Genomic DNA, 22,768 nt, shown 5'->3' with positions numbered 1-22,768 from the left:
TATAATGTAGCTGTAACAGGCTTGTCTCCTTTGCGTTAGATAGGTTTAATCCATACTCTGGAACATTCTAGGCAAAGCAATAACATTCCCATGGAAACAAGCAGGTGGTGGGCCCTCCACTTGAAAGGTTACATAGTGCTCCTTTAAATCAAGAGGCAGGGTCAGGACCACATCACTGTAGTAGTACCAATAGCACCATCATTGTTACATTCATTATGAACTTCAAGAGATTTTTTTTTATAAAATACAAACTTTGTAGCAAATACTTCATACAAATTTGAGCATACTGAGAACCTCCCAAGAAAGTTTCAGCAACAAAGTACGGACTGTGTTAACACTTGTGGGCATGATCTTGAATCACACCATCAAAACATTGGGGTTATTACACTTGATGATTTTGTACTCTGTCCTGCTGAGTCATTTCGTTATTCATTATTCAGTTTTACATATTGAGTCAATCTCTCTTAGAGCTTCTAATCTAGATATGTTAATTCTGAAATAAAATCAGTATAACACACATTATTTTATCACACCAAATTTATTCAGAATACAGTTGCTCTAATGTGCAAGTTTTCTGGCACATTAGAACAACTGTTTGCGGCACAATTAAGGCTAAAAGCTGAAAAAGTCCAATTCTGTCTTTTGCATTGGAGGTTTTAGTGCTGAAATTACTAGTGTATTTAAGATTGCGAGAGGCCCACAGAATGCTTGTCTATTTCCCACATTGCCACAGTATCTATGTTTTTGTTTTGTTTTTTTTCTATTGATTGAACTTATTAAATGCATCTCTGTGATCAATGATAATGAAGTGTTTCCTTGGCAGTGCCAGAGTGATGGAGGAGATGGCTTTAGGGAGGACAGTGGTTGGTAACTGGTCTTTTATCTCCACATTTCTCTGCCTTGATGTGTGCCTCTGTGGAGCTGCAGCTGTTGTAACGGTCCTGCTCAGCCTCTCTCGACCTCTCATACACAAAAAGTATTCACTATTCACCTAATGCACAACTTGTTTCATATGGTGAGTATTTTTTGGACATAAGCTTTAGATAAGCTTTAGAATATTAGATAATCATCAATATTTCTAAAGGTTCCTCTATTTTAAATTACTTTTTGTATGCATTGTTTTAGTTTTTTCTTCTTTGATATCATAATCTTTTGTGTCACATAATACACATTGCTGTTGAAATATTACTACTAAGCAAGTATATCATTCATATAGATTGGATTTTAAAGGATGGGAGCAGTGGCGGTAATGTGTTTCATTTAGGAAAACACCTTGCTTCTGGGTGAAAATTGAAGTTCCTAACCTTGTCATCTATTGTCTTTGGGCTATTTTCCTCTCCACTGAAGGCTGTGAAGGTGAATAATTACAGCTGTGAGAGTGTGTGTGTGTGCACGCACGCTTGTGTGTGTGTCTGGTGCCACATGACCTCCTGTGCTCAGTCCTGATTGTGGTCCTGACCCAGTCTCTGTTGATTGCCCCTGTAACTCAACAATGGCTCATCTACAACAGAAAAACTGCACAGCAAGACTTATCCTTATAACAAGAGCTGTTGTAATTGTATTGTTTTCTGATAACAGCAATGTCACCACCAACCTATTGCAGTGTTTTAAAATATTCTTTTTAAACAAAAAATAAAATACATATTTATTATTTCATTGTGTTATTCATTAGATTATTTAACAGGGACACTGTACATATGTACATGTACATTTGTGTAAATGTACCAGAATTACCCTAAATTTGTCTAAACAGCTATTTTTTCATCTGCTGTCCCTGGGCAGATGTTAAAAAGTCACCCTAAAACAATATAGGCAATATTAGAATACATAAAACATAAAATACATAAAACATATAGAGATATATGATAAAAAGGCATAACAAAGCAAACATGGCATCTCAAATACAGTACTGAGACTGCATTGTGTATCTGGTTATCACTATGATCTTATTTTGTGCTGGATTCCTTTTATCCTGATGATGTTCTTTATAAATTTAGTAGTCCTTTTGGGTGTTTAGTCCTTTCAACTTGGGCTTTATTTTAACCAGACTACTTTGCTGCACTGTTGACTGCAATATTTCTTCGAGCAAATTGTAGCTGTAAAAACACCTGTTTTTCTTTTTGCTCTATGCACCTTGCAGGAAAACCCTCCAGGCATCAAAGAGAAATATTATTTTCCACATTTTGGAGACCAAAATATTATCAGAACATAACTAGCACTAGTAATGTGTGAAATTTCAATCTTGACCGTTTTCCAGAACCCCCAAATATTATTATTCACATCTATAATTTCCTTTATTGTAGCCTATGTTTTTTAGTGAAATATCTATAATCTTAAGCAAAAACCATTCTGCTGTGGGTCTGAGATTGACTGAATAATAAAATCTCTTTCTCACAGTCGACTTTTGCAGCTCCCCTCGGCATATCATTAGCGCACCTTCGAGTGAACACAACCTGGATGTAGAGGGAGAGACGCATGGGCAGAATGTATAATGAATGCTTAAGCCCCGCCTCTTTCTTGTATCCTTTGTGGGCTCACTACAAAGGCCTGTGTTATCTTTACTGTTTTATTTCTCTCCCCTGTGCCGTCTAGAACCAATTTATTCCCCTATTGGGACGCTGTGGTTTGAATATATCTAAATTATTGATCAGATTTATCAGCACGACAGAGAGATCCTGGGAGACGGAGACAGAGAAGTAAAATGCTGAAGGGGGTAGGGATGGTTGACCCTTTCACCTCGGACCAATTATGAGCGTGACCCCTGAGAGGTCTTCCCATATCCCTTTTTATACTCGCAATATCCTCCTTGTGTCTTCCTGTGTGTAGGGTTAATATAGAAACCTTTACCTTTACAACAAGAGGAGTTAGCCCGGGGGTAATTAGCCTGTCGAATGGAGAAATGTGCCATGCAATTAAATGTGAGCCATTTTGAGTCATATTTTAGATATGAGATAAGTTGGTTGGTTGGTTAAAGAGCCCATATTATGCAATTTTTTTTTTTTTTATCTGTATTATTTTAAATCTCATCAAAAACATACCTTGAGCTGTGTTTTGTTTCATTCACACATGTTTAACACACAGATCCTGCATTTTTACTACTAAAAAGGAGCTGTTAACTTAAAAATTACCACTTCATGATGTCACAAGGTGGAACAGAGCATTTTGGTCTTTGGAGATGTAGACAGACTAATAATACAGGACGCTGAAACATCTGTGAATGAAACAAAACACAACTCCAGGTATGTTTTTGATGAGGAAACAACATTCTAACATGGCTAAAAGGTCACAAGACTCAATTTTTTATCAGATCTTTAAAAAAAATATGAAGATATTTGTTATGCTCAACACTATCTAAATATCTAATTGCAATTTTTCTGACAAGCTTTGTGATTGTTTCTGATCAGTATTCACATTTTAAAGGTCTTTATAGGAGACGTTTCTTGGGCACAATGAGCATGTGTGTGTGTGTCTGCTCCCCTGAGAGGCGGTGGGGTCATGTGAGCGTAGTGGATGTGTGTGTAGGCATGGAAAAATGCATAAAGGGTGCACACTCACCTAGGCCAGGGGTGGAGGAAAGAGGCCATAATTTGTGTTGACCGCTGTTGCTCTTGTTTCTGTTTTTACGTTTTCAATACAGTATTCATTTTTGCAATATTCCTGCTCTCCGCGCCCTGCCACTGATACCGGTTACCTATACATTAAACCATCGCAAAATGCATACTGGATCCAGACTCTTTGTTTTACATCACATTGAGTGCATCATGGGTTTTACTGGACCCAATTCTACCTCTCTGTGGCGACCAAGGAACACAGGCATTGTATAACCACCATAGTCTCCACTAAAAGATATATGAACTGTCAAACAATTACAAGAATCACATATTCACGTATTTTTAAAAACATTGCAGCTGTTGTTATTTATGAATTGTGTCCATTCAAATTGCAATGTATCTTGCCATCCTACTAGTGTTGTAGCCAAGGCCGCACTAATCAAGACCAAAACCAGTCCGACACCACAGGGTCCCAAGACCAGGACAAGACCAAGACCTCTGAGAGTCGAGAGTGAGACAAGACCAAGACTTTTGAAGGTCAAGAACAAGACAAGACTGCGACCACGGCCCATCAAGACCAAATTAAGACCATCTTTTATTTTACAGTTAATTTGGCACATACTGTATATATCAATGTTTTATCTATCTCCATTTTATCTGATTAATGTTAATTTAAGATTAAAAATAGGCCAAGCAAACTAAACTGCACTGAAATACTCTGTACCCTTTTTAGGACCCTCACCCACTGTTTGAGGACCTTTTTTTAAGAGAACTTCTATTGGCAATTTACAGAAAACTGTTTTAAAGTGGACAAAGTGGGTAGTCTTTTTTTTTTTTCACACTGGTACAAGTTTATTGACGTAACAAGCAAGTAGGACTCTCTCAAAACCCAGCTACATTTTATGGTACACATCCTGCTCTTGGGCAACTGTCTCTCTAAATATAGGTCAACCTATACTTTATATAGTCTTTAACTTCACCGCAGAAAAGACCCGCCCAGAATTGTAAATTACAGACTGTCATTGGACTTTGTTGAAAATCTGAAATCTTCTGTGACTTTAGAGATTCATCACTTGGGAATAGAGCAATGGGCCTGATTTAGATAGCTTGAGCAGTCTGCATATTGGTATAGGTAATAACACCCTCTTTGTCCCAGGAGGCCTCTTTGCAACCCTGCGCCATTTTAATGTCTTCAATTTAGCGGATCATTAATCACGTGGTTATAGTGAAGTCTTTGGGCTGCTGATTTGGCCCAGGTCCTTTCTCCTCTCAGTTTGCCTGTGTGTGTTCCACCTCAATGACAATGCACACGCCATAATTGAGAAAAAAACTCAAACTGTTCCTCTCTTTCCAATCCATTAGGTGCAAAGGGGTCATTTTGTTGGATTTGAATAGTTGTGAAGTGTGCTCCTCTAGCTTCGAATATTCCACAGTGTGACATTAAACTTATCTAACTCCATGGAAGAAGACAGGTGGAACGATCAAGCAAGTTACAGGTCAGATCTGTGGTGAGATAGGCCCACTCACAGCACATTTTTCAAGGTATTCTTTTAGCAATAAAAATGTTTAATTCTATACTGTGGAACATCTAGGACAAAACAATAATTTCTATGGAGACAAGCAGGCAGCAGATCCTCAGAAAAGTTGCACAATTTGCACCTTTAAATCTTCTTCAAAATCTTCAAAATCATTTTAAGCATTTGACAATTGGCTGATAATATCACTGGTGTTTTTTTTTCTGTTCTAATTCTGTTTTAAGGGTAAGACAATTGGGCAGCTGGGTGCTAAGAGGATTGGAAGGAGCAAACCAGAGATGGTGATGAAAATAGCTGTATTATTGACTCAATTAAGAGCCTGAGAGCTGGAGGGGACAAACTGCCAACAGCTTGATTGTGTTCAATGTCACTGCAAAATTACCAGAATAAAATGCCCATGTTAGACCATACAGTATATCCTGATGTGATGTATGCTATCCATCTTTATGTTAGTGACATACACTGTGGCATAAATGATTTTGTTGAAAAGATAAAAAAAAAAACATACTGTCAAAAACTGGTTTCCCGATAACAGATTTTGAAGCATGATATATTGCTAGGGAGATATACAACGGTAAACAATACTACTGAAACTATATTATACCAACGACACAATAATAAAGAAGGATAATCCCAATAAACCATTTGTAAACAATATCTCGGCATGAAGTGCAGCAATGGAAATCAGCTGGAAAGTCCCCCTGCATTGAACCCTTTGTGAAACTATGTTAGTGAATCTGTATACATATAAATTCAAAAAAACTAAAAAAAGGTTTTCATTACATATATTTTATTAATTGCACTCTCAAGTTGCAATATATCTCAACACATTTGCATGCAAAAACTGATGTGGCCTCAAATACACACTCTACCTTTCTAAGTTTCTTGTGTTGTGCTGCTTACAAATTATGTTCATGGCAGCAGGTAAGGAAATAATTAATATTTCTTCCCAAATCAACAGTTGCAGATGCTTTAGGACATGAGGAACAAGAAAAAAAATATTTAAAATAGGATCTCATAGTAAATGTCTGTGAGCAAATGAGGATTATATTATATTACAGACTGAAAAAAATATGTGCTACTTCGGGAATATTGATAAAATGACATAAACAAGGCCTGACATTTGATCTTGTTACATTCATATTTAATTTTATTATGATATAATGCTGATTTTCTAACTCAATACATCGCATACTAAAGGCCGGTGAGAATGTCCCCCATCTCCTGGGCACAGCAGGTACCCGTGTGCCACCCAAGAGAAGGGGGCGCCTGGAGGGAGGAGGGGGACGTTCCCGCAGAGAGAATGGGATGCTCCAGCTGGGACTTTCAAGCCAGGGGGACGATTGAATCGGTATTCGCAGCAATCAAAGAGCAGCATGAACTGATAATTAGCCATAGCAGTTACTTAGTTACTTACCTTCATAGCTATTAGCTATTGAGCCCCCCCAAACACTGATTGAACAATAAGTCTATATTGTAATTATCGTGACAGTCCTATTTTGTAGTATCCTCTGGAACTTATTTTACTTCAGATTAACAGACCTTTGAGTAGTTTATCCTTTTTTTTTTTTTTTTTTTTTTTTTTTTACCCTTCAGCCACCATGTTTGTTTTCATACAAACAAACCCTGCATTTCACTGATTTGTTTATCCACAAGTCTATCAGAGTATACGACCTGACCAAGTTGCGTTCAGCTTGATAAATTGTCTGCTCTTTCCAGTATTTGCACATTCTCTGTTTTCATACTGTTTCTTATTGAGCCAGTCGACATCTTTTACTGTGTCATACCACAGAGTTATCAGTGTCCCCTTCTGGCTAAACCTCAAGGCAAATCTTTTGTAGTCCCAGTGTCCAGCCACACTTCAACCATGGTGACCACATCTCAAACAGAGACGAGAGTGACTTGTGAAGGCTCCCTGCCCTTTAATCCCTGTCTTTGCTTGGCTAGACCAGCAACCACCAAGGGCTATCCATCCATCCAACTCCCCATGTATACAGCCACACACACCACTGCTCAGCTCCACCATTAGTTACACAAGCCTAAACCACAATATAATGACTCCAGCCAGGCGAAAGGTGAAAATAGGATTGGAGGGGAGAGAGAGGAAGGCTGCAGGGGAGAGGAGGCATGTCCAGGCAAAGCACACCAGGACACTTCGGAAATAGCCAGCGCCTGACTCACAACTTATCTTTTCTTCTGACTTTCAGTGGCATTTAAGCATTGCCTTCAGCTATTGAGCAAGTTTGTGTGAAGATGTGCAAAACTATTCACTTTCATCGGTCACTGCGGTTAATCCACATCAAGTTGAAACTTTTCTTTATGTAAATAACAAAAAGAGAGTGACTGTGAGGCACTTGTTTTTGGCAAATGCCGGGGCAATGCATGAATCAGGAAGCAAAAGTTTTGATGACACAAAAAAATTTTTGAGTCATTTGAACTCAAGCTCAAAAAGTCGCTTTGTTTGGAGAAAGTGCATTTTTACGGGAGTGTGCCCATGTTCCCTCAGTCCTATGTTCCCTCATTTCTGATTTTTTTCCCAAAATTAGGCCCTGTGTTCCCACATTTCCTCTATCATCAATTTGTATCAGATTTTATTTCCATTTCTCCCAGTTTGGTCATCAGTTACAACCAACCTATTATCGAGAAGCAGTTGACTAGATGTAATGTAGAGGTCATAGTGAACCTAGGTTCAACCTAGGGTGAAATGACAATGCGGTATAAAAATAAAAATTACTTGACTTAAGAGTTTAATTTTACGAAAACAGAAATAGAATAAATAAATAAAAATCTTAGAAGTAAGGGACTATAGGGCTGAGGGAACATAGGGCTGACCCCAAATGGACAATGTCTCTCTCTGATCGGTTAATCTGTCTGTCAGTCTCTCCTTCTGAAATCAGGGAGACAAGAAATGGCTACAGATCCACTTGTTTTTGTAAAGCCTTGTCAATGTGTGTGGTTCTGGTTGGTCAGGTAATTGATACACAGTATATGTAGGCTTATTCATAAAGGAAAGTTTCTTAATGGCTCAGGACTCTTTTCCAGGTTTTGAGCCAGGATCTTGAAAACTATGTAATAGAAAAAGTGCTCAGTTATGTTGAAGGTGAGTTGTTTTTGTTTTTTTTGTTTTTTATACATACAGAAGACATGGAATATGTGAAGTAGGATGTATGGAGTCATGTAGTAAAGAAACATGTTCTCAATATCTGACTAATTCTATTGTAATCATTTATAACCAAATCCTCAGTAAATGCCTACGGTTTTGCTTGTTTCATTTTGTGCATTTAAACAAACCTCTTCAGAGCTCAAAAGACTTTGTCCCACTGCATCATTTCATCTCTGCATTGTGGGCTCCTCCTGTAACTTTAAAGTGATTTTAATTTGCCTTCACTGGAGAGCCTATCAAATTTAATGCTTGCAGCTTTTATGATACAAAATAACCACGCCACACATGTTTGCGATATAATGTATTTCTTTGTTACTTACAGCACCTGCCAAACACAAACACACATTCCTTGCATGTGGTAATTAGCCTGAAAGCTTCTCATTTCAATGGAAAACAATCCAACACACACACACACACACACAAGCTACAGCCTTTTCATTCTTCATTGCTCTATTTTTGCCCCAACATGCTTTGCCCGTTCATCTTCATTACATCTACATAAATGAGAGCTAAACGTGTTTGATAGCAGTACAAAGTAGTGTTAGTTAAGATGTAACGTCATAATGTTGTGAGCAGTTTGTCTCATCTGTTGGCGGTGGTCCAGGCCCCCGCTGTCTCTGTCTGAGTCAGAGCTCGATGACAACAGCTTCACTCACAGCCCTGCAGCCCTGTCTGATTACATCTCTCAAATATACTCATCATGACACATATACAAACTCGTTATAAAAGTGATATTTAACTGTTATTTTTGTGGGTTACACGCACATGCTTGCTGGAGCGAGGGCCATCATCGCTGCAAGCGGCTTTAATTTGAAATTATTTCTTTTACACAGCAGTTTTTGATGATTAAAATGCGTGTGTTTCATATGAACTTTGCACAAGAAGTGGTTTTACAAAGATGTTTAGTATCACAGCCATGATTTAGCCTTTATTTTTTTATTGAACCATACTGAATTGATTAGAAATATATTGTATCAAACTATTGGCAGCTTCTTAATGATAGCCAGCCCTAATATCCATCTATGCTAAATATTTATTATTTTTAATGTTTCCAAATTTAGGTGTCTTTATTTACAAACAGGCTCATCAGATTTTCTTCAGACAACAGTGAGTGAAGTAAGGTTTTGCCCCTTCTGTCACCCATTGTCCCATGAAACCTTAAAGGGACAGTCCAGTATTATGGACATAAGACTTCATTTCCTAGTCAGCCAGAGTGTTGGAGACGCGTGGAAATACTTTTTAAAAATATTCAATCCAGTCCTTGTATTTGCAGAGGTCACTGGTGCTAGGCTAGTGCATGTCAATGGTCATAGTTAGCCTGCCACTGAAAACAGTCTTACCCACTCCACAAAACACTCGAAGCAAATGTATTATTATGCCAGACTGTCGATGTAAATGTCTGTGTTAATAAAATAATGTTTGAAATAAAGCTAACCTTGCATTCCATGAATTGTCGCATGTTGAGGGACTATTTTCTCCTATATCAGGAAGTACAACTCGCTCTCTGCTGCTGCTCAGACATAAATCCTTCAAATGCAATCCACACATCTTCAACACTCTGGCTATCTAGGAAATGAGGTCCTATATCCAAAATTCCGGACTGTCCCTTTAACCCTAAAGTTGAACCCGAATTCTATTTCAGGAGTATTTACGGCAGCTCAAATGTAATAACATTAGTATGTGTGGCGAACTTCCTCTCCCACTAAGCACTCCCGTCACTCTAGAGGGAGTCATTTGTGATCTGGCTTTTATGGGGCGTTACCAAGCCGCCTGCTCTTCCTGGAACAGTATTGGTATCTTTGTGATCAAATTGTGCCCCACTCTCTGCACTAAGATGCTTCCTATGAATTGCTGTCTAATTGTGTAGTTAGGGCGCACATGTGTCCATCTCGCTCTGATTGATTGTTGTCATCTCGTAGGATTATCGAGTTAGCAGCGAATGTGATAGCTGCTGCAGTAAGTGGAGAGCCAGTGTGTACATGTGTGGACTTTTACCCTGCGGTTTCTTTAAGGCAAAGTCAAGGAAAAGATTTCAGAGAAGTTGTGATTGTGTGTAGGCATGATACGGTATGTTTTTGTGTTGGTTATTATGAGAAAAATCAAGACGATTTGATGAGTGAAGTTCTCAGTCCACTTACATTTACATTGTATAATATATTTTTTTGTCTGGCCTGTATAAATAAATGGACATAGCAAACCCTCGACTCTGGCTCCAGTTGACTTTACATTGAAAAATTGTCACCCCTCTCTTGTTTTGTCCTTTAATAAATTCCTACTGCTAATCTGGAACTCAGCTCCAAATTCTAACCTCTTCATTGGATTGAAGCCAAATACTATAATAATAATAATAATAATAATAATAATAATAATAATAATGCATCAGTTTTATGTAGTGCTTTTTCTGGACACTCAACGACGCTTTAACGCTATGGGACGCTATACTTCCTTAGTCTACTTCTTGAGTGACTGTGACGCACTTGTTTTCAGGCGAATGCCGGGGCAATGCATGATTCAGGAAGTTTTGATGACACAAAAAATGTTTTATTTATTTGGACTCAAGCTCAAAAAGTTGCTTTGTTTGGAGAAAGTGCATTTTTACGTGTAAGCACCCATTGTTTTTGACAGAAATAGACCACGCATCTCTCTGATACTGACACTTATAATATAATATAGTCTATGGGTATGGATTTAATTGAAATTCCTTATTTTTACTTTTAAACTTCTCACAACCTTGAAATGATTATAACTGAATTATCTTGACATTGTGCGCCTAATGAATAAATATTTTCTCTTAAAATGCATACTTTTTTTGGTCTATTTAGGTATTTATTTTCTGCGTATTCATTGAAAGTCTCTCGACGGTGGCAGGGCTGACAGAAAGGGACATTCATTACAGGTTAATTAGAATCAGGGGTTTTGATGTTGACAAAGAATAGATAAGACAGTGTTTTCTTAAAAGTCATTTACTGCCAAAACAAATGTAGACGGTAAACAACATCCTTTAGACATTTGCATTTATCTTGACAGGAAAAACAAACAGAAAAAAAGAGGACGTGTTCACAATCTTCAGTAGAAAGAGATAAACCAGTGTATAATGTGTGCATATTTTGATCTTTTATAATGCATAAAGGTGCATTGTGTAACTTTTGCTGTGGAGGGTCCATTACCTCTTCGTCTCCATGGAGATGTTATTGCTTTGTCGAGAATGCTTCATTGCGTTAAAATTGCTACATCCCTAATAAATCTACATACAAAAATGGAAAGCACAATAACAGAGTGGTCTGCTTTGCTCTCACAGGGGTTCATCTGCTTTAGAGATAGGCCGATATTGGCACGTTTTGAGGTACCGGCTTTCAGCTGTGAATCTTAAGCACAGCCCGATTTTGTGTTTTGGCCGACCTGCTGCCTAACGAATACAGCTAATGCTTTATTTCAACACATTAATGCAAAGAGGAGACTGCACGAAACAAGACTACATGGCTATCTTATAGGCTTGTGTTAAAAATGTTTTAAAAAGGGCTGTGAGTGAGTTTGTAGTGAATTTAAATGACATAATTTGAGGAAAAGGATCAAAATCAGCCTTACTGGTTTCTGGAGTCGAAACAATTGTATTGTCATCTACATGTCCTTTTTGTGTTCCTTATCTTACTGATATGCCTAAAAAATGTCAAATTCAAATGTGAGGTCCACTGCATACAGATATATTAATAACGTGGTTTATATTTTACAGTATATTCACATAGAGAATTTAAAGGGCCTATATCACACTATTTTCACTTTTAATTTATAATATTTTTTATGTTATAATGTTGTTTCCTCATCAAAAACATATTAAACTTAAAGGTAAAAGTTAAGAGTTAACTTGTAAACCACCATTGCATGACATCACAAGGTGGAGCTGAGCATTTTGAGCTTTGGAAATGTAGGCTAATAAACCATGATTACTTCCAAAGATGTGTGGATGAAACAAAACACAGCTCCAGGGATGTTTTTTGAAGAGGAAATAGCACAATAACATGGCTTAAAGTTCAGAAGAGGCAATTATGTGTAATATAGGACTAATTAAAGCAGTTCTTCCATAATACAGGGGCTTTAAAAAAACACATTTCAGCAGCTACATGCATTAGATGTCGCTGCTTAAGCTATTAGACCTAGTAGAAGTACCCAGTGTCCTTAAGCAGAGTCTGGCAGCTCCTCGTCTGCTGTGACTTGACTCTGTGTGAGTTTTATTGAGCTCTCAAAGCATGACCCAGAGCCGTCAGGAAGATGTACGACTTGACTTTTCTTATTTCCTCCAGACTTGTCTTTTTCAGGGCATCGAGACACACACTGTTAATGGGGATGTGGAGTAGAGTCTCACTCTCAAAGTTGTACATTTCTAAGACTTACTTAACATGGCCAAATGCGATCTCATCTGAAGTATGCTTGCACCATAGACTAGGATGTGACTATGGGTGTATGACCATTTGGCTCATGAACGCCAATTGTATTTACATTGAAAAATTGTGGCCCCTCGCTCTGTAACTGCTGCTGTGAGCTTTGCCGTTTTGATTTTAAACTGTTAGTATTAACCCACTCTACATGATCCTGGAGTATTTATTTTTCTATTTTGGTCATAAATAAATTTCTTCATTTGACTGAACACTATGGGTGATGTCACACTCCCTTAGTCTACTTCTTTATATAGTTTGTGGCTTCCACCCTAACTTTGTTTCTCCTATACCTAAGCTTTACTTTAGCTTGATTTCCAGAGGTGGGTAGCCAAAAAACATACAGGGCTTGTCATGATAATTACTATCGACTTATCGTTCAAAAGCTGCAACAATATTTTTAGGGTCAATAGATATCACATGTGCATAGGGGTGTGCAAAAATATTGAAATATTGATATATCGTGTCATTTAATGTGATGATACAGTGATACTGCTTTATCTTTATCACCAAGAGTATTTTTTTGGTATATTTTACAAAATAATTTTGTTATAGTGATACAGTTTTGTTGCTTTTTCAGTGGAAGGAAACTTGTTTATGCGACACATTTGACATTTTCACTATTTTGAGGATTAAAACGTGTGTGTTTCGTATGAACTTTGCTGAAGAAGCGGTTTAACAAAGACTTTTAGTATCACAGCCATGATTTAACCTTTATTTTTTACTGAACTGTATTGAATCACTTTGAAATATATCGTACTGAATTGAAAGTGCACTGTATCAAGATATGTATCGTATCGGCAACTTCTTAATGATACCCAGCCCTACATGTGCATTTTCTTTGTGCTTTTTTTTTTTTTTTAGTAGCAGTAGTAGTAATAGTAGTAGTAGTAGTAGTAGTAGTAGTAGTAGTAGTAGTAGTAGTAGTAGTAGTAGTAGTAGTAGTAGTACCACCTTAAGATTAGAGCAATTTAGGGTCAAAAAAGTAACTTGTATGACTCATTATAGATACAAACTAAGTGTCTATCTTATATTCAGATTGGATCAGATTGGATTTTTCTCATCCTCGACTTTCTTTCATCTTGTCTATAAAGTTATTGCAGCATGTTATTTTAATTATCACTCACTTTTTGATCACCTACCCTCTGGCCTGTCTTGGTGCAGTTCTTTGTACTTCCCATCTCGTTCCATTAAAATATCAGTTCAGCGTACGTGTGTGGGTCTGGTGGTGTGTTCCTTTCGCTGTGTATAGTGACACAAACTCCTCATTCATCTTGTAGCGCTTGGCTGGAAATGACATGTCGACATCAAAACATAGCTTGACAATATGCCCAGATGGACATTCACAAGATATTGGATTTTAAGAGCGAGTCTAATTAAATGCTGTTGCTGCTTGTACCTTAAATGGAATAATAATTGAGGTGATGCAAAGAGGCAGTAGCAGATGTAAGTGTTAATTTTTACACGTGCATAAAATGTGCTGAAATTGTGATGGACATTTTTAAAAGAATTAAGGGCATTTGTGATTGTTGATTCTACTCATTTTTGCAAGCCCAACCTGCAACATAGTGTCATAAACAAGACAATCTAATACATGCATCCACAAAATACTAATACATACGTGGACTTATATTTAAGCAAGTATAGAAAAATAAATAACAAAGCCTATATTATATGTTGCTTTTATGCTGTTGGACCTTTTACTTCCCACATAAGGACGGATTTGGGCTGAGTCTGTGTTGGCAAACAGGAATTCGCCCATTGTGCACATTGTTTTCTGATTTCAATTAAACCCTAAGCTCGCCATGTTTGTACTATAAAGTATGCCCCCACTGCTCATAAAGCTCTCACATGCTCTGAAGGCTATTGGCAGAAACAGTGGAAACAGCCAATCTTCAGCTCAGTATAGGTACAACTGATGTAATTGCCATTGTTTATTATGTAAAACTTCCACCTCTGGCCTCTCTCTCAACACTTTTTAGTTCAGCAGACAAAAACCTTTCTGCTTTTACTTGTTGTAGGCTACTACACCCTGGGTTAGGAGTGTGCAAAAATATCAAAATATCAATATATTGTATCGTTAAATATGATGATACAGTATCAGTATTGTGGGCTGCTGTATCGATGTATTGCCAAGAATGTTTTTTGGTGTATTTTGCAAAATTATTTTGTTACAGCTACAGTTTTGTTGCTTGTTCAGAGGAAGAAAATTCGTTTATGTGGCATATTTGACATCTTCACTGCTTCTGGGATTAAAATGGTCTTTTTTTATATAAAGTTTGAGCAAGAAGTGGTTTAACAAAGATTTTAGTATCACAGCCAAGATTTAGCCTTTTTTTTTTTAACCATATTGAATAATTTTGAAATATATCCAATTGAATCAAAAGTGCACTGTATCGAAATATGTATCGTATCATGGCCTATATATCGAGGTATGTATCGTATCGGCAACTTCTTAATGATACCCAGCCCTACCCTGGGTACACTTAATATAGTAAAGTAGGTAAAGCTCCCACTAGAGCAACACATACTAAGACGCTATACAATTTCATGCATTAATCATTCAATCCATACTCAAGATTGTAGCCACAGCTGCCCTGAGACAGACTGATGGAGGTGTGGTTCAAAATATGCACCATCCGCCCATCTAATCACCACAAGTCACTCACACACCACATTCATGTATAGGTGTTTTGAGAGCACCGCAGTATGCACTAAACAGTACATGACAGTAAGCACTTAACCACTATGACACCTGGTATTCCCACAGACTTTAGATTGCAGTATTACGTAAACCCAATCCTACAGCTTCCAAGAACAGACCAAATATGGCATTCCAAGGTGCTATCCCTGTTATTTGTCCAATTTAAGTTGCACACAAGTTTAAACTGTGGTTCTAAATGGTCCATGTACATGCCACCAACGTGTAAACTGTGATATGCCAGGACTGTAAGAGAATCCTAAACTGTTCCAATATAGCAGGATTAGGAACTACAGCAATGTACATAAGATTAGTTTTTAATGTTTCTTTTCTCTTTCAGGTATTGGCTTTAGAGAGGCAGGTGTTTGACTTCCTCGGATACCAGTGGGCTCCCATCCTCGCTAACTTTTTTCACATCATTATAGTTATCCTTGGCCTCTTTGGCACCATCCAGTACCGGCCACGCTACATTGTGGTGGTGAGTATATTCAACATTTTATTTATTTATTTTTCAAATTTAAAAAAAATTTACATAACGAAAACAAAAAAAATTACAACACCACAGTCATCACACACAAGACTATTCAGCAGTTTCTTCAGCAGTCTTCATACAAGCAGTCTTAACATCAGAACGCAGCAGACTTGAAGATATCGAGATGATTTTCTGAGTTATATTTAAAGTTGAACAGACATTGAATTCTTTGGAAATAGTGTCACTGAGGTTAGATGGTTTAGACGTGAAGAAGAATATAGTGATAGAAAAAGGTTGAGGTTAGAGATGCCTGGCAGGGATGAAGTATAAAATGAAAAGTTTTGGGGTTTGACAGGATAACGATGTGGACGTGAGTCAGGTAATTTGCTTTAAAGAAAGTATGTTACTATGCATCTCGTCTCACAGTCTCACCACTCTTGTGTCCTATCTGTATGACACCTTTAAATCACTTGAATCCTGGGCTAATTAGGCCTCATTAAAGGGAGAAGGGCTGTTAGAGGGCTCAGGAACTCATCAGCTTCAGGCTTGATTTTGTACTGAGAAGGTCATTGTCTGCTATGCTACACACAGTATCGAAGTGAGCTTTCTTTTTCACTTGTGTGTTTAAAGTAACTGTTCCCACTGCAAAATACGCTTTACAAACACAAGTACTGATTTGACTCACACACAGATGTAGTTGTTATAGTTGCAGTTTCAATGACAGGGGTTATAGAAGCAAAAAACAGTAGCAGCGGATGACTTTGTTTACATGCACAACAAATCTGGCCATTGTCTGATTTCTGGAGTTAATGGGATTATTGAAATGTCATGTAAATGTTAAACTTAGACAAACTTTATTAATTCACAAGGGAAATTATTTGGACAAAGCAGCTCAAACATCACAATATACTACAATACACTCTAAATAAGTAGCAAATACAGCAAGAGACTGGTGTCAAATAAGATCTACTTATATAAATGTATATGTACAAGTAAAAATAAAATATAGAAATATAGTAATAGAAATATATCTCAGCTCACAAGAGGTCGTAAAGAGAAACAGTGCAAAAATTATATAATGATTGACAGGACATATGGTTATCTGTTACATTATGGTGAGTTGTTCTACATTTGAAAGTAATCTAATTTCTTTCTGATTCTTCACACTTGTGCAGATTTTAACTAAGATAATTATGAAAGAAACAGCACTGGGAATGGCAATTGTTGATCTGACTTTTACTGACTACCACTGAGTAATTATTATATTATAAGATTTCGTGATGGTGCAGATTTATGAAGCTGGTGGAAAATACGCAAGACATTTCCACAGATATTTTGCCACAGAAAAGCATTAACCGGAAGTGACATTTATCCTACATCACGACACTTCTGACCATTGTGAAAAATGTTTGTAGTAATCTGTCATGGCTGATTTCCATTTCGACTGCATTATCCGTTATCTGTTGCTCACTATGCATTCACATTTGCATCATACTATTCCCCAGTGCAGCAACAGAGGTGCAGGTGATGACGGTAATGACAGGAAAATACATAGTAAGCTTGAGTGAAAAACATGAGAAATGCAGATGTGTTAGCGGTGTGAGTAACAATATTGTTTCTTTATGTGAGGAAAAGTCCTGATCCAACACGCCTGTCTGCTATGGAGGAGCTCTATATCTTTCCCCTGGACACAGCTGACATTTGAACACACACTTTAGCGAGATGACTCAGAGTATTTCACAACCAAAATACTGACGAAGGTTCCTCTCTCCCCCTCTGTTCCTCCATGTATCTGTCAGCACTGTTACTGTACAAACTTCACAACAGGGGTCATAAACTTTTACACTTGTGGCTGCTTTGGGGAATGGGACTTAGTTTTCTGTCAAAACAACTGTCCACTTTACAATAGAAAAAAATACTCGGCGGTCTGTCACTGGCGTTAGTGAGCATTTTTTTCATGCTTTCTCAGTAAAACATACATGATTTTGTATATCTTTAAAAGTAGATTTTCACATTTTACTCACTCACTTTGAGAGCAGGTCTTGGTACTTTCTACTCTGAAACTGGGGTTTTATTTTTGACACGTTCATTATTTGAGCAAACAAAAATATAACAACAAAAATAACAACAAATATACACAACAAAACAGCTAGGAAGAACATTGATTTAGTTGCTTCTATTGAACAATAGGGCTGGGTATCATTAAGAAGTTGCCAATACGATATATACTTCGATACATAGTCCAAAATACGATACATATCTCGATACAGTGCTCTTTCGGTTCGATACGATATATTTTGATCATTCGAATCGATTTGATTTAGTTCAGTAAAAAATAATGGCTAAATCATGGCTGTGACAGTAAAAGTCTTTGTTAAACCACTTCTTGTGCAAAGTTAATATGGAAAACACAAACATTTTAATCCTCAGAACAATGAATATGTCAAATGTGTTGCATAAATGAGTTTCCTTCCTCTAAACAAACAACACAACTGTAGCACTGTAACAAAATTATTTTGTAAAATATCCCAAAAAAACTACTCTTGGCGTTATATCGATACATCACTCCCCGATATCAATACTGTACCATTATATTAAATAATACAATATATCGATATTTCAATATTTTTGCACACTCCCACTGAACAAAATTCTGCACAAATCTGTATCAAAATCACTACACTTGAAGCTTTATTAGATCTCAAAATCTGCACAAAATACTTTTACTTTTTACTCTTTAAGTACATTTTTAAACATGTATGTTCATATTTTTATCTAAGCAGATTTTTTTCATGTGATTCTTTTACTTGAGTATTTTTTCTCCATTATCTGCACTAGTAAGTAAGTAACAATATTGAGTATCACCACAGCTAACATGTCTCTCTTTCTTTCAGTACACAGTATGGGCTGCTCTCTGGGTGGCCTGGAATGTTTTCATCATTTGCTTTTACCTGGATGTCGGAGGATTGTCCAAGGTGAGACTATCAAACACTGTTCACTAGTATAAAAACTGTTGGTTGCCCCTGTGTACCTCTTCTAGTAATCTTTCATGTGTGCAGTCTGTGTATGTACAAGGCTGCAGGTTGGTGAAGAAGTCAAACAGGAGTTTTAAAACATATTATAAGTTTGCCTTTTTGTTGATAGTTTGATAGTTTGACAGTTGGAAGTGATGCTGATAGATAGGACTTTTATGGAGTCAAACCTGATATTTCCTCCCCTGTCAAAAGGACAATTTAATACTGAAGAACAGAAAATGAGACTTGAATAGAAGAACATTGAGTTTCTTTCACATTCAAATTTGGTATTGTTATCTGCCCGCCATTTGCATCCATTTTCACTGAAATGGTTTTGTTAATTGTTCCGTTTTTGTTGAATGTGTTAAATAATCAAAGGTCAGATTAGATTTCACTGGCATACAATTAATACAATGACATTAGACTCTTGTGATCATCTGCAGGGCCTTTATTTTTGCTGGTAGCATTTAAATAATACAACATTATCACACTCCACCATATAGACATGTAAAATGTATTCAGTTGTAATTTAAGTCCCTCTTAGTTAAAAGGTATTTAACGGTATTTAACTTTCTATTTCCATGGAATCATGCATATGGCCTTCAAGTTAAAACCATACTTTGGAACAACAGGTAGATTTATTGTGAAAGATTATAGCCAAAAAACAACATTTCCGTGGAAACAAGCAAGTGTAAGGCCCAGCTCTGTTGTCAAATTAGCTGAACATGAATAAGCGTAAGAAAAACGAATACCTCTCCCTAGCATTCTCTTATAGGACTTTAGCTTTTCCTGCAGATTTATAAGTTTACGTTTACCCTGTATGTATTCCCTTGACCCCTATAGTATATTTTTGCAATAACTGCATGTAATATTGTTGCCACTAGTTGGTTTTTTCAACATATCTCACATCCTGAATGCTTCTCCTGTGAAAAAAGTGGAAGTAAACACGATTACCTTTAGTGTATCATTTCTGTCTCACGCGGCTGTAAAATAGGTTTCATGAATATTTCAGACTCCATAAATTACTGTATTGTGCTCCTTCACCACAATCACCCCTCATCACCACCAAGGTACAATCTACCCTCAAGTAAAATGAACCTTTGCACTGAATTGGATTAAGCACTTATATATAATTATGAAGTTAAAATGAGGGAGAGTTGTATTTTTTGTCCTTGCACCCGATGAAGCCTGTGAAGTGTAAAAAGCCAAGCCAAACTTTAATTGCCAAGATGCAATAAAGGTGTTTCAACTTTTTTAAACAGATGGAGTGCCATAGGTTTTGTTGGCTGATTTTATTTATGCATTTTTAAGATTTTACCTTAGTTAAAAAGAATCCCTCTCCAAAGAGCACCTGCCTACAATTACAGGTACCTATGCAGCACGTCTCATCCTATTCTGCAAGTATTTTTATCTATTTAATGTGCAGTTTTATCTATTTAATGTGCAGTTTTCAAATAGTTAGAAGTTTGCTTTAAACTTGCTGCATTTCCTTTGGATAAATTTCATAAATGTTGAATTTTAGCATAGATAAATTATGACAAATCTGTCACACAATATAAAACATTTAACAGGAAATTTTAGGCCATCTTCTCATCCATCACAGGGTTGATAACACACTGGCCCATTGCCTTCCTGACCACTGAGAATAATGAATCCTGGTTGGCAGCATTCGTCTCACGGCAGCTCATGCGTTCAAATGCTTTTCAGAAACACCTTGCGAGCTCTGCTGACTTCGTCATTGTGTGATCGACTCCATCAAGTGTGCGCTGTCTCTCTCTCTCTCTCTCTCTCTCTCTCTTTCGCTCTCTTCTCTCTCGCTCTCTTCTCTCTCCCTCTCGTCTCTCTCCCTCTCGTCTCTCTCTCTCTCTCTCTCCTCTCTCTCTCTCTCTCTCTCTCTCTCTCTCTCTCTCTCTCTCTCTCTCTCTCTTCTCTCTTCTCTCTCCTCTCGTCTCTCTCCCTCTCTCTCTCTCTCTCTCTCTTCTCTCTTCTCTCTCCCTCTCTCTCTCTCTCTCTCTCTCTCTCTCTTCTCTCTTCTCTCTCCTCTCTCTCTCTCTCTCTCTCTCCCTCTCTCTCTCTCTCTCCCTCCCTCTTCATCTTCTTTTCCTATTTAATGTGTGTGTTTCATCATTGTGTGCTCGACTCCATCAAGTGTGTGGGCTGTCCCTCTCTTTCTCTCTCTCTCTCTCTCCCTCCCTCTCTGTCTCTCCCTCCCTCTTTCTGGCTCTCTCTCTCTCTCTCTGTCTCTGTCTGTCTCCCTCTCTCTTTCGGTCTCTCTCTTCTGTCTCTTTATCTCTCTCCCTCTTTCCCTCCCTCTCTCTCTCTCTTCTCTCTCCCTGCCTCTCTTTCTCTCTCTCTTTCTCTCTCTCTCCCTCTCTCTCTTTCTCTCCGTCTCTCTCTCTCTCCCTATCCGTTAATGTGTGTGTTTGGGGCTGAATAATGAGGCTTGTAGGGGCCAGCTGCTCGGGGCTGTGGTTTGGGCATTAACCGGACAGATGGAGGCGGCCTGGGCTCCCTCGCTGCATATGGAGGCCAGGAGGAGAGCACCCACCCTCACACACCCACCACCCACACGCACACACTCACCACCCAACACCGCTCTCCTACCGGGCACTTTTTATCTGTCGCCAAAGTCCTGCTTGTTCCGTCTGCTTTGAATGCACAAACTCTGACATGATCTTGAGTCCAAGTGTATTAGGCAGGGAGGCTGCAGGTTGTTGGAGTAATAGGCCACATGCTCTGTCACCTCCTATTGATCTTTACCCCTCCCCCATGGTGCAATAAGGACGGGCAGAAGGCAATGGCAAATACAGCTTTGATTTTTAACTGTCCACATGCATCCCAGGGTTTTTCCAGTAGACCACACAGTTAGAGACTGTACTTCAGCCCTTTTTATTAGCAGAATGTTTGGCTCTATATCATCGCTGTAATTCCCTAAAACAAAATAATATCACAACCATATCAGGTTGTCTTAGCATTCTTTACTTTCTTGTTTTTAGCAAAGCCACCTACACTAATAATGTTGTTTTTGTTAGATATATAGTGATATACTTTGAGGGAAAATATTTATCAATTGCAAATTCTATGGCTCTTGAATAAGGACCATTTGATTGCTGCTTTTCTTATATGGTATTCAAAATTTTAAATAAGTAGTGTTATGCAAAATTGACGTTTTAAAGTAATTTAGTGATCTCTCCTGAGACTCTTTTGAACCCTCCTTATGGTTAGCTGTAAGATTCTGTCCAAGGCTCAACTCACAAGACTACATCATCCATGCTCCCACACATCAATTCTCCAAAAATATACACAAGCGTGATACAAAACATACAACTACAGCAAAACTGATGTGATGCACAGTAGTTACTGTTTAAGTAACTGTGAAAGTCTTATAAAAGTAACATAGACATATTGTTTAAATTACAAAAAAAAAAGCAATACAAATAACTCGCTTAGTCAGACATAGAGAACATACGAATGCCTTTCTATGAATTACTTTTTTTGCCAAATTTGCCATGATTTAAAAAAAGTCTAACACCGCAGAAGCCTTTAAAAAAAGAGTATAAAGCGTTAGTTTTTGAAAGATATAGAGCTCTGGAGTGAAGGAATTATGCATTCAATTTTGTTTGTTCTAATTTATATTTTGTCTCTTATATATACAATAAGTCCTAAGTGAAATTGTAAATGCAAACTTGCTGTTCATACGTTACTTTCTTTCTTTTTCTGTCATCGTTTAATAGGGTTTGGCATTATGAGTACTTTTTACTTCTGCCTAAACCCTTTCATTCATGATCCATGTTTTGTTTTAACTAAATAAAAAAAAAAACTACTACTACTAGCTTCATTATCAGAACACATGATTGTAATATGATAGTGCTCTGAAAGAGGAGTGACTTAGCAAGGAGAGC

General features: G+C 37.6%; 1 protein-coding gene across 1 annotated transcript in view; it reads left to right on the top strand.

Annotated features, from left to right (window-relative positions):
* The window catches only part of nkain4 (sodium/potassium transporting ATPase interacting 4), a 50,821-nt gene that overhangs the window by 4,374 nt on the left and 23,679 nt on the right, over positions 1 to 22,768 (top strand). The window contains exons 2-3 of the mRNA XM_020929962.2: positions 15,721 to 15,858; positions 18,747 to 18,827. Coding sequence (XP_020785621.1) covers positions 15,721 to 15,858; positions 18,747 to 18,827 — 219 coding nt within the window. The remainder of the gene's footprint in view (positions 1 to 15,720; positions 15,859 to 18,746; positions 18,828 to 22,768) is intronic.

Source organism: Boleophthalmus pectinirostris, unplaced genomic scaffold, assembly GCF_026225935.1.
Source record: "Boleophthalmus pectinirostris isolate CB_2022bp ecotype Guang Dong unplaced genomic scaffold, ASM2622593v1 HiC_scaffold_8, whole genome shotgun sequence".
NCBI classification, from domain to species: Eukaryota; Metazoa; Chordata; class Actinopteri; order Gobiiformes; family Gobiidae; genus Boleophthalmus; species Boleophthalmus pectinirostris.
The sequence above is the reverse complement of the archived record's forward strand: the minus strand, read 5'-3'. Positions and strand labels throughout refer to the sequence as shown.